Here is a 13,440-nt window from a genome sequence, read left to right on the forward strand (position 1 = left end):
ACATAAAACAACCACAAGGCAACTCAAAATGATCATAAAGAGGCACACAAAGACCAAAAAACAGACACAATAGACAAAAAAGGAAAATTATAAAAACTGACAAAACAACCACAAAGAGAACCACTACAATGACTACACAGAAACACTAAACAACCACACTGAGACACAAAATTATTACAAAGTGACACAAAACTAAAAAAGACAAAAAATTAGCGATTACAAAGTGTATTACAAAAAGACACAAATAAGCCACAAGGAGACACAAAATGACCACAAAGAGACACAAAGGAAAAAAGGTAAATTACAAAAACTGTTAAAACAACCGCAAGAAATGTCTACGTAGTTGTTTTGGTTTTCTTTTTGGAGCCTCCACCTGGTCAGTACATGGCTCATTTGAGTGACATTTCGAAGATGAAGGCCAGGGGACCTCCTGGCACTTAGGGCCCCTGGGCCTGTGCCCAGTAGGCCCATTCAGTTATCCATCCATGCATAAAGGAAGACAAACACAGTTTTGTCACATTAATGTTTTAATATCGAGTGAAAGCTGTTAGAATGATGAGCAATCTCTGGGAAACTATGATGCAACAAAATAAATCTCATGGAAACCCTCTTATTCAATATTTCTTTGTTAAATAACAAATGAGTGCCTTTCACTGCCTACCAAAAAAGACAAAAGGAAGACAATAACCTGTCAGGACAGAAGCATCCTTATGTCCCCTAGGGAGAATGATTTGTCACTAGTGACTTTGACTCTCTGTGCCAGCCACATTGAATTAGCTGTCTCAGTAGTGCAAGACTTGTATGGCGGGCAGTGCTGCTTGCAGGATGTAAGTGAACGCGGCTACAGTCAGTCTTTCATAACAAGAGGAGCCTTGACTTGAGCTGCAACCTCAGCCCCCATAAGTTCCTCTACAATCGTCAGGGCAAACTCGAAACTGGTTCCTGGCCCACGGCTGGTGATGTAATGTCCGTCCTTCTGTACTCGAGCCTCTGAATATTTATAGTGGTCTAAAAAAAGACAAAAAGCAATACCATAAGGATAATCACAACAAGAGAGCTTCAAGCCACAGACTGAAAGCCACACATCAGATATCATGCTGCACTATAAGTACTTACATACACTGTAACTAACAGCTGTATAAATATAGCCAAATTAAAACATTAATGTACAGTTTTTCCAAACAACAGTAAAAAAAAATGTAAATCTTGAGACTCATTGGAGCCAAAAACAACACTAACTAAAGAGTAGGCTGCTATATGATTTACTGCATTATGCAGCATTTTTAACTTTACCTGAACAGAGAGACAGAAGCCACATGCAACCATCATCAGTCATCATATTACGCAGATTGGTTGCAGTATTACACAGTAATGTCATATTCTACTGTTGAGTACTGTAATATATTTAAAGGTAATATAATGTTGGAGTAAATTTCGGTAGTGACACCGAAATGGTCTGCCACATTGATGATCTGTCACATCTTCAACTGACCCAGTTCTAGCATGTTCTGTCAAATCCTGCATCTGCTTGCACCTGAGTGGTGTGCGCTCATCTACTGCATAGAGACATGATTGTCTGGAGGCAAGAAACAGCTAGTACAGCACCACCTGCTGCCCTTTACAAATAATTACAACTCCTCTTGCTCTGTGTTAAAGCTGCAAATATTAGTCACTGGCTGTGCATTTTAGCAATATTTCCACCCTTTAAGTGTTTTGTTGTTGTTGATTTACCTCCAGCCATCATCTTCTCCTTCATGGCAGGATGTGTGGTGACTGTGCTGCCATACCCGATGCCATGTGCCAGTAGAGCAGTGGGACCTGCAGAGGGGCAAAGCTGTTTAAAGGGGTACTTCACAAATTTTCAACCATCTTTGTATCATGATTATGTGAGCAGTATGTGTAGATGAACTGCTGTAAACTTCCCTCCCTCATGCCGCCATCGAACACCAAGAGTATACAGCAGATCAAGAGATACACATGCCCCTGTCATTCTCTGTCTCTTAAACTCGAACCAAAATCCAACCCAACGGTAAAACTAGGCAGTGCTGATCCAATATAAATCAAGATTATGTGACTGCATTGCTTATTTCTCTCCTGAATTTTGTCAGAAATGTATAATAATGCCCTGTTTAGCAGTAACAGTGACTGTGACAGGAAGTGGGTGCAACACTGCTTCCTGCACAGTGAGAACAGAGGCCAAACACACTGAGATCAAACTGTAAAACTAAGCAGCGCTGATCAAATATAAATCAAGATTCTGTTAATGAGTTGCCCACTTCTCACCTCAAATGTTTTCAGTAACATGCTTTAGCTTACAATTTAACTGTAATATAAGACTGACTGTTACCAGCAAGCGACATTGTGTGAAATTGATGAGTTGCATTATGCCACTTACTAGAAGGAGCATTTATTGGTCTGGTAAAGCCCAGTGCATTGTGGTAATTGTAGGTTTTTTACCTCTTCAGCAATAGCAAATGCTACAGTCCAGTCATTTTCCTATTTTCTCTCATCATGTAGCAACTTTTTCAAAAGTATTTGTGTCTTTTCATCGCAGAGACAGCCCAGTTTTATGTAAAGACCCTCTTTATAGTGCTGAAGTCCTTCTTTAAGAGCTTCTTGTGATAAACTAACACTTGTTTTGTTGCTTGTGTCTGTCCAGTTTATGCAAAAAGTCATATAGTAATGCTTAAAATGGGGTGAAATACTGAATCCTGGTATCACTTCCTTCAAGCTAGACACTAAATTGAAATAGAGAAAATACTGCTTTAAAATTCAGAAATGCAGTTACTGCACAACATTATGTCCTAAAGGTGTCCTCAACTGGGCCATTGTTTCTAAGAATACATGCATACAGTATACAGTTTCAGCCTGTCTCCAAACCCTCTGCACCACACTGAAAAAGGGAGGAAATAAAGGAGAGACCGAAGACATTGACTGCTGCTGCATTAACTTTGGCAACGTCCTACCACTGCAGTGAGCTCATCCAAAAACTGTTAATAAATAGAAAGTTATTGATTATGCTCCTTGGCTGCCTTCCCATGCAGTCTAAAGATTACACTTTCCCCTGGCAGAACAGCAGACTGCCAGTTAAATCCAAGCTACTCCTGTTACAGCAAGTCCCCACCCAGAGGACGCCAGTCTGGGAGAGAGAGACCTTCTGAGAACCAGAGTCAGACAGCGAGGTAGACGCGGAGGTAAAGGTTACGATGACCATCATCTGATTAATCCTAAAAATGATCTATGTATGTTTTGTGCACATCTAGGAACTAATTAGCTCAAAAAGAGAAACAGACTTATCCTTCTCTTTTTTAAAAAACATTTACTATTGTTCTGAATTGATGTTAGTTTTCATATGTCAAGATGATTTTCATGCATAATAATAAATCTTGCAACTGACCCTCTTGCTGGCAGGTTCATTAAACTGTATATTCCTATGAGGATTTTAGTCATTTTCTAGGACACCCTTCAATCCACTTTGCCGCATTGGTCCCCGTCCCTATTCAAAATGTCCTTCCAGTGTCCTTTCTCTGCATACGGCTGCTGTCAAATAAAATGTCAGTGCTTGTGGGTTCACTCAGGGACAGCTATTAATCAGACTCTAACCCTTTCATCCCAAATGCCAAAAAAGGGGTCACACATGACCATAAATTAATGGAGCATGCCGTTTGTTAACTGTATAATTTTCGAAAGGTGTTTCACGTATGTGATGAACTCTTTAAAGGGCACATCTACTTAGTAAAATACCAAAAAAACCTACTTGAATCCATAGCCATGTGCATGTAAAAAGGCAGTGTGTCTGTCCAAGATATTTAACTCTGTTTGTCAGCGAATCCAAATCCAGTTCGCTGGCACAAACATTGGATTGTACATTTAAAACCACAATGTGATATATTTAGTGTTGTTTCTCATTAAAAAATGTTTACAAGGCACATGGTAATGCATTATTTATTATTTTTTTATCACTGGCTAATCAAACTGGTTTGATTTGACAAGGAAAATGATCGAGCACATTTATTGCTCTATTACTGCGAGCAATGGAGTAAACTATATTATGTAGATTTGAGTAATTTACATCTATTTGATTAAACATGATGGTCACATTTGAGGTCATGTCATATTTAAACTTTCAACCCCAAAAAAGTCGTCCCCATTAGTGGTTGGTGCTGTGTAATTATGACTTTGGTTTGTTTTCACAAACTGTACCTGCACAGATGGCTGCAATCAGGCCTTTTCTGCCATCTTGATTCTTCAGCACCTCCTTCACAGCAGGAGACTGCGAGAGAGCAGGGAAACCAGATGCACCGTGAGTCATTTGCAGGCCATGTGATTGCTCAGTGTATATGCCGACTATGATAATTATTGAAACAAACTGTCAATGTTTTAAACACATCGAAAAATAACTCATCACTGTTTCGATACAATCACAGATTTATTCAACACAAACACTAACAACATTTCATTTAGCGATCTTTGCCAGATCTCATCCATCGGATGAGCTTGAAAATATAGAATTTCATGATGTCAAATAACTTTTACTTTTTGAGACCACTAAAAAAGCGAGCAGATGTTCTTGTATGCCACCCTTATAACAAAAAGACAATAGAATACGTCAATAATGTTTTTGTACTCTCTATTCCGAAGCCCCAAAAAGTAAAAAGGATGCAATAAAATACATGCAACATAAACTCAACTCTTAAATCTAAATCATGGTGACACTTTATTATATTGCTTTTTGGGTTCATCTATTTTCCATTCACCCACTTTCTAAACTCATTTATCCTCCTCAGGGCTAAAGAAGGGCTGTAGAATATCCCAGGATGCACTGGGCAAGAGGCCGTCATTTATTAATTAACATTTAAAAATTGAGTAAAACAGCTTCAAATCACACCTTCTCAGCTAAATATTAAGCAAAATATAAATGCAGGACACCAAAAGTACATAAAATGGTGTATTCATCATTATATACAGCAGCTATTTACTGTAATATAAAATATGACTAATACCGTTATAAACTGCTACTGAAGCTGTAAAAAGCAGTGAATGGACAATCACACCTTCCCGCATGTTTCTGGGTTACTCTTGACATGGCTGTGCATTTCTGCTTCCATCGGATACAGCATGCAGTATTTAGAAATTATTTCCTGCGTGGGGTGCGTGGCACTAGAAAAGATGTAATGCAAATTTTGCACTGCTTCCTGTGTCTACTATGTGGTGCTAGAGAACACACATTACTTACATATCATGTTGCTGTATATCAATTTACCTATATGAGAGCAATGATTATACCAAATTTCGTGATCATCACATGAATTTCATCCAAAGCCTGGGAAGCGTTAGGGGGCGCTATGGAGCCTGCTGGCCATGCCCGAGCCCAGTCATTGCAGGACGCTGCAGATTTTGCCAGTTCATACGTGTGTGCTAATTATAGAGCATTTTCAAACATCCCCAGCCCCACAAAAATATGAATAAAATAAAAATAATCTTTACAAAAACAACAGGTTCCTCACACTTTTGTGCCTGGGCTCAAAATATTTCTAATCATCTCATGTTCTACTGTATATTTATCATTTTATCATTTAGTCACAAGTATTTAATGTTACAGAGAAATATCTAAAGTTTTTTTAATTGTCTCTACCAATATTAAAACAAACTCATCTGCATTATGTTATTCTAACAGAGCAGTGCACAAAAATACAGGACAATTCATGTCTTGTGCTGATTCAGTGAGGGACAGAGCATTTTGTTTTTCAGTAAGGGACGATCGCATTATATGCCTGATCAAAAGTGTTTTTAGTAAGTTTTGGTATTCCACCTGCGATGACAGTGCAGAGTCACTTAAACTTCATCTCATCCAGAGAGTGTCTCAAAGGGGGCTCTGTGTCTGTCAACACGGTCTGAAAGTGATACCACCATATCAGCAGAGCAATAACATACAGCACAGCGGACTACAGTAGTTTATTTTTGTAATATAAAAACTATTTTTCTGAAAATATAACTTTTTTTCCATCTACTCAGAGAATACAGATGTGTGGGATACTTTCTGAATGAAAGTTTTTAACATGAGCAGAAATCTTGCTGAAAAACATGAGTGATTAAAGTGCAGGGGATTATCGATTTATTAAAATGATTGATTGTTTAATTAATGTGAATAGGTGGCACATGCACACTTACAGAAGTTACTTCGCCAAAGACACAAAGTCGGAGGGAAAAGTAAACTATTCCTACGTGTGTGTTAACTCAGCAGAGATAGCATTGAATGGGAAAAGTCTCCTTGCAGGAGAATAAATATTTGAAAGCATCACAGAATACCAGAGAGCCTTACTGCGTTTTATTTTGTTCTAGTCTAGTTCTGGATTCTGAATTGTTACTTATTGAATTTTGAAATTTCCTTAATTCCCCTTAAAGTTGTGCATAAAACTTTACCAGAATGTAGGAAATTAAGTGTCAGACGCTAGAAATTTCTTTAGTCTGTGTCACCACCAATGTTGAATTGAAACCTACGGCCTTGAGCTAATCCATGTTCCTGATATTATTTCACTTGGCCTGTTTTGTTTTGTTTGTTTTGTTTTCATGACTCCACAATATTTATTGTTTCTAAAAAAATATATTATTTAACATGGGCTTGCAAGCATTATGCCGGAGTTGCAGTAATTACTCTCTACTAACGAAACGGGACATTATGACATATATTTTGAGTACAGGCAAGTCTATGAGCCTGGCTACTACTACAGAGGGCTGACCCTCATGTGACTGTGACCCTCGCAGATCCAAACATGAAGAGACTGAGCCTTTTACCGGCAGTCAGATTATTTCTCACCTCGGCCAGATTCTGGGCCCCTGGCATCCCTCCTGGCAGTAGCACCACATCGTACGGGCCCTGCGAGACAAACCATGATACATAAAGAAGAAGTACTAGGTCAAGGTAAACTTTATTATCCCAGAGGGGCAATTTGTTTCACAGCCAGCAGTAAAAATTAAACACAAACAACAATGCACAACAATGTACAACAACACTCACGGCATGTCAACAATGAAACAAAGAATCACAATATACTTTTGACGAGTGCAATAATAGCAGGGACAAATGAATTTTTAAGTTTATTGGTCCTACATGTGGGCAGAGTGTATCTGTGACCAGAAGGAAGCAGCTTGTACTCGCTGTGACTGCGGTCAGCAAGGACTCAACGGACCTTTACAGCTCTGACTCTGTGCAAATGGGTGAGCTCCCCAAACTCAGTGCCAGCTATTTTACTGCACAGACTCACATTGTGAGTAAAATATATTCTTACAGCCTATTCCGGTTTTCAGGGTAAGTGACCCAAACCGGTGGATAAAAGAGAACGTTGAAACAGACTCTATAAAACAAGAATAAAACATTTTCATGAAAGTGGTGTCAACGTTAAAACGTCTGAGCTCTTGATAAAAGTGAATGCGCTGGTGGGCCTTAGCACACACAGCATCAACACTGGAGTCAAATGTTAAGGTCTGGAATTGTAGGATACTGTGGTTTGATTCATGGAGTTGATCAAACTGATCCTCGTCTATATTAACCCCCCAGTCCAGTTTACTAACTGGGCGTAGTGACACATTTTGACAAATAAGGGCCTGTTTCAATTAAAGGCCAATTCAACTCAATTCAATCATTCAGTTAATTTTCCTGAAACCATGAGCACCAAATAAGATGGTATTACCTGCATAGTAAGAAAGAAAGATGAAAAAAAGAGATTAGCAGATGTAGACCATTTTTTTAAAAAGCAAGGGAAAAATGTCCAGTGAATTATATTCATAATTATCATAATTGTACATTTAATATTATTTTACAGAATTCTTAAAATTTTTTAAGCTTTTTCATGCCATTTCTTGCTTTTATGTGTTTTGTTTTTTTGTTGTTGTTGTTTTGTTTTTTTTACTTTATTTTTGTTTTGTTTGGATTTTTTGGTGCAAATTTTCAGGCGATTTTATTGGACTTTTCACAGATTTCTTGCTAACCTCTGGGTCATTTCTTCTTTTTTCGCTCATTACCTTCTTCCCATGTTTCTGAATTTAAAAAAAGCTTATTTGCCCAGGTCTCAAATGGTTAAATAAATAATTTGATTGTATTTCCCATCTTATTGAGCAAGTTATGTGTGAAAGGAATTAAAACCCCGACCCATATCGACGCCTGTCCCAGATATAACCCTGTTGAGTTCAGTGACTCAAGCAAATAATAGCCCGGGCTGTTAATTTTTAAGTTTTAGGGTATATGGCTTTAGACCTCAGTTCTAACATGTAATGACAGTGCAGGTAGCTGCTGGGCCTAACCTGTGTGCTGGCCTCCTCCAAGCTGGCATCAGGACAGATGACGACATTTCTGCTGCACTGGACTGGCTCCTTGCCCGTCAGTCCTGCAACCGTCACTGCAATCTACAGGTTTGGATAGGTGATATAAAATGCACAGCATTAGCATAATGCACGACATGGCATCCTGTCTGTATATGGCTGATGGAGGCTTTTATTTTGAAGGATATCAAATGGCGGAGACGTGCAGGGACGCTGGACTTTGACATTTAAGTTGGCCTCAAGTCTGCACTCGCTGTGAAGGTCCTAAGTGCGTCAACTGTTCACCAAATACTTTATTATTTATTAATAAACTCAAAACATCAAAACTGTGGACGATCAAGAAGTTTTAATAACAATATTTCGGTAAAGTTTATGTAACGTTAGCTCGTGACTATTGCTGTTCATTTTATAGCTCAACACTGTGATTAAATCATAATCAAAGCGACAGTGCGCTTTAATAAGACCGCTGTGCCCTGCGTATGCGCTAAATAAAACATTATAATCATCACAGTGTTGTGGACTGACTGAAGGGAGTGGCTAAACTCAAGCTAGCTGGCTACGCTGTGTTAAGCAGTGGCACTATTAGCTAGCTAGCTAACCAAATGCTAACACAAAACAAGTAAACAAACCCCAGCTCTGCGCATGATGTCCACGGGAATAACAGTCTCCATCTCCTCTGCACCCTTAGACAGGATCACTAACGCCCTTTTGCCAGCCATGGTTAGCTTGTAGCTTGTGCTACTGTCAGGTGCAAAGACGCTAACCACAGTGTGCAACTTGCAGTGAGGTTTTGACAGGAGGAGGGTTGCCAGACTGCGTTCCTGTATCCCCCTTTCACAGCTGGTGCACCATGTACAACAAACTGTGTATAGGCTACTGTAGGTGCATGCTGTGCATTAATAACAGCGCCAGTGTTGGGTAGTAACTAGTGACATCTAACTAGTTACAGTAATGAAATTACAAATGCAATTAATGTAATAACTTTTTACATTTAATTATTTATTTGTCCATTTAACCTCTTTTCCTCTGTTCATTTTGTTGCTCTCACTCTATTTATCTGTACCTTATCCTTCTTATGTCCTGGTCTTACCATCTTTTTATATTTAATTTATCTACTTGTTCATCTATCTGTTATTCATCTGTTTTTTGTCTTCTTATCTTTGTTTTATAACCACTGATATAATATTGTCTTCTTATATTATTTAATCTTCTTCTATTGCAGTTATTCTTAGATTTTCTAAAAGCTAACCGTTTTATTCTTTTTGACCTTTTTTATACACATTTTGTGTATACATTTTTTTCTGTTCAAGGCTCAAATCCATGTATGAACCAAAGATACATAAACTGTAAAACAAATAAGACAAACTTATACCTGCAACACCTGCAAAATAAAGGTAAAATATGTCTGCCCTCTGCAGAGAAGTCACACTGACAAACTAATAAATTTAAACTAACTAATTAAAAAGTGGACAAACGTGTTGAATAGATGCTTTCCAGGGAATGTTGGTTATTTAAACTCAATATAAGAAGTTTATACTCTACCTTTCTTTAAAGTAAACTGCTGGCACATCTGTGCATCTTGTTATGCATATATATTTTAAGAAAGTACATTCCTGTTACATTCTGTCTGTTCATGCACCTACTGATTGTACTGCTGTTCTTTATAGTTTGTCATATTTTATCCTTTATTTTAACTTGTACTACTTAGATTCTCTTTTATCAACTCGTGTGATTTCATTATAATTATCTTTATTTTTTTAATACATATTTAAATTGTGCTGATATTGTTGTGAATAATATTTTTTTGTATGAAAACATGTCTAATCAATTTGTCTGAATAAAGCGTAATCATGGAACATCAGCATTAAAATGTTTTATCTTATCAAGTGTCCATAAAGCGGAAGTGTGGACTCGAGTCAAGTTGATGACTTTAGACTCAACTTGATAAAATCAAAAGAGACCTGAAACATGACATGGACCTTAACACCAATAGCTCATGACTTGACTTGTACTTGAGCCTTTTGACTTGAAAATACTTGATGTCAACAAAGAAATAATAGTACTAGAATAATAGAGCAGAGTAATACAATTAAACATAGCCACGGCAGAACAGAAAATAAGTAAATTAAATGAGAAAAATAAATAAAAAAACAAATAAATTGATGAATAAAATACACCAATTAAAAATGAATTAAAATTAAAATAAATAGACAACATCACATAAAAGCAAATCTATAAAAATGTGTTTTAAGAAGTGATTTAAAAGAACTCACTGATTCTGAAAGCCTTATCTCCTCGGGCAAGTCTCAGGCAAGTCCTGAAACTGAAGAGTTTGTCGTGAGTGATAATTCAGTTACAAGCAGGGATCAACGCAAGATGCCTACAATACCTTTAATAACAGACAGTACGTGCTTTCCTCCAGTAGATGGGAGCATTAACCAAAGATTCTGCAAGGGATGTTTGGAGAGCTTGAGATAGAAGTTCCCATAAAACTGAAATGTCTCCAGCTGCCTTGAACCTAAAGTTAAAATGTTACTTGTAGGCTACATTATAGAGACAACACCACAAATGCTATTTTTATAGAAATCCATGTACCAATTAATGCCAGTTAATCACAGGCTTATCATCAGCTCTGAGGTGCAATTCAAAGAAGCAATTCAGCAGCGTAATGAGTGCGGGTTTGAAAACAACACCAGGCAGCAGGTCACCGAGTTCACCAAGTTCTTCGAGATCTGTCTGAGAACTTCTGCACCAAACTCTTAAGACAGTTAGGGAATCATATTCCAGTGTAAATCCTAGACTTAATGTCTGGGGCTTTAGCGTGCAGGCACCCATCCTAGTTAATGTGCCTCTGTGCATTCTGCTGCTGAGATTCACTTTCATATTTTTGCGACAAACTAGAGCCCAGTGAAACGGCAGATTAGACAAAAGCGTAGGGGGTGCTGGCAGCAGGTTGTTTGTTGCGTGCCTGCGAGTGAATCCAAGAGGCAGCGGTGATTACCAACATATGCAGCTGGGGATCAACTGAACCAGACCCACGGTGGCACTCGAGCTAATTTCCATATATTAATTCACTTATGTACATTTACTAATTCCTTTCAGTATGTAATGATAAAGTGCAGGATCACACTGAGGAAATATTTCAAAGTGACAGCAGTAAAAGATGACAAGTTAATATCTGAGACGCTGAAAACAAAGGGTCTGACTAACAACTGACAAACAAAACTATTGTTATTTAATAACAGTTACATAATAAAAAGCGAGTGAAGCTTAATTCTTTGCACAAAGAGTTTTAAACAATACATGGAAATTAATGAAAACACACGGAAAAAGACTGGCAATATTCTATCTGTTTTATTATTATCAACAACACCCCCAAAATGAAAAAATAAATAAATAAAAATAAAAAAAATAAATCAATACATTAGTCTAACAGGTATCCTCAGAGACCCTATAGTACAATATTATCAGGATACTTATGTCACAATACAATATTATTGCAATTTCAAAAGTTTTGCGATATGCTGAGTATTGTAATAAAATACATTGCAATATGTTTAGAATAATCTCCATTTTTAAAATTGCAATTTATTTCCAAAAAGGAAACGTTGCCAACATCTGTTTTATCTCAAAAGATGCAGCTCTCAGTCATTTCATCTTAATTTAGTCATTTTTAATGCAGCAAAATGTTTATGAACTCAAAAAGCAGTTAATGTTTGTATTCTATATTCATTATTTATATAATAAAAAAAATCTAAACCTCATGTCTGTGTATCAATACAATATTGCCACGCAAAATATTGTGATACTGCAATGTTATATTAACTTTTTCTCCCACCCTTAGCCTTAAAGCTTTCCAACTTGTTTTCATCTTTTTTTGCCATTGATGACAATCGTCATCCAAAAACTATTAAAAATACATATAAGATCCACATTGATGCTCTGGATTTATTTATAATGATGATAAACATTGTAGTTTATTCAGTTAGTCAGTCCAACGTACACCACCCTACAGCCATGAATACTCACATATTAATCCATGGCTGAAAATAGTCCCAAACAAATGCCCAGTTTTTTTCCTCTCTAAGTAGCATTTGGCAAAACCCACAGTGCCCAGCTCTTGGAGGAAATGACTTAGTTTTTTATTTTTTGTTATCAAACTACATACATAGTTGTGGCCTGTTAAGTTTTACATCTTTGGTAGAAAACAACTGACTCAGGGGGTTGGATGGTATTCAGACAAGCTAAAACATTAATTAATAATAACAGTACATTTATTTATATTACACGGTTCAAAAAAGATCTTGCAAAATGTTTCACAAGACAATAAAAGCAGATAGAAGACACAGGATTTAAAAAAAAGAAAAAAGTAACTTCAGAAAATCACAGAGCATGCCAATGATGAAACAATACTAAAATAAAATATTAAAACTAGGTGTTTAAAACTGATAATAATACATAAATATGTATAAATACACACCAGGAGCAAAATGCATACAAGAGAAGATAACCTAGATACATACAAACGCACTAAAATAGAAAACTTTAAGCAAATAGTCACTATAACTAGGAAGGGTTGCAAGAATATGAGATTTTCACGGTACAATAACCGTCTCAGAAAATATCGCAGATCACTGTAGGAGATAGTAGTCTGGAGATGCAGGCAAGAGCTTAGCCATGAAGAGCCTTACACAATACAAGAATCTTAAAATAAGTTTGTGTCTTTTTGAAGATTTTGTTGAAAAGAAAAGAAATATTAAACAATGCCGCATAACTGCTTGAAAACAGTGGTTCTCGATTGGTGCAGCCGCTGGGTCCAGATTTGCCCTTAGTCATTAGCTCAAGGTCTATACATTAGAGAAATTACTAAATATCCAGTTTTATTTGACGAAATCTCTGTAAGGGAAAAAATCTGCTTTTTTTCCTTAAAAATCTTTGGTCATTTTTAAAAACATTTGGCTTTTCTTTTTTCTTATTATTCTTTGGGCATTTTTTTCTTCTTTAAAGAAAAAAAGCCTTTCAAACAGCAGGTCCACCAAAATAAATATCCCAAAAGTGCCACCATTTATCACAGCCAGAAACTCGTCATTGGATTTTTAAATTTGGGACAGTCCTCAAAAA

General features: G+C 37.0%; 1 protein-coding gene across 1 annotated transcript; it reads right to left on the minus strand.

The window, feature by feature from the left end:
• Nucleotides 1–514: 514 nt before the first annotated feature.
• park7 (parkinson protein 7) lies at nt 515–9,116 on the minus strand. The gene is made up of 6 exons (XM_042497078.1): nt 8,949–9,116; nt 8,302–8,403; nt 6,818–6,877; nt 4,204–4,273; nt 1,732–1,818; nt 515–1,008 (listed from the first exon to the last, which is right to left on the minus strand). Exons 1-6 carry the CDS (start codon nt 9,036–9,038, stop codon nt 848–850), a joined length of 570 nt encoding a protein of 189 aa, XP_042353012.1. The 5' UTR covers nt 9,039–9,116; the 3' UTR covers nt 515–847.
• Between the last annotated feature and the right edge of the window lie 4,324 nt (nt 9,117–13,440).

The sequence above is a fragment of the Plectropomus leopardus genome, chromosome 2, assembly GCF_008729295.1.
Source record: "Plectropomus leopardus isolate mb chromosome 2, YSFRI_Pleo_2.0, whole genome shotgun sequence".
NCBI lineage: Eukaryota > Metazoa > Chordata > Actinopteri > Perciformes > Serranidae > Plectropomus > Plectropomus leopardus.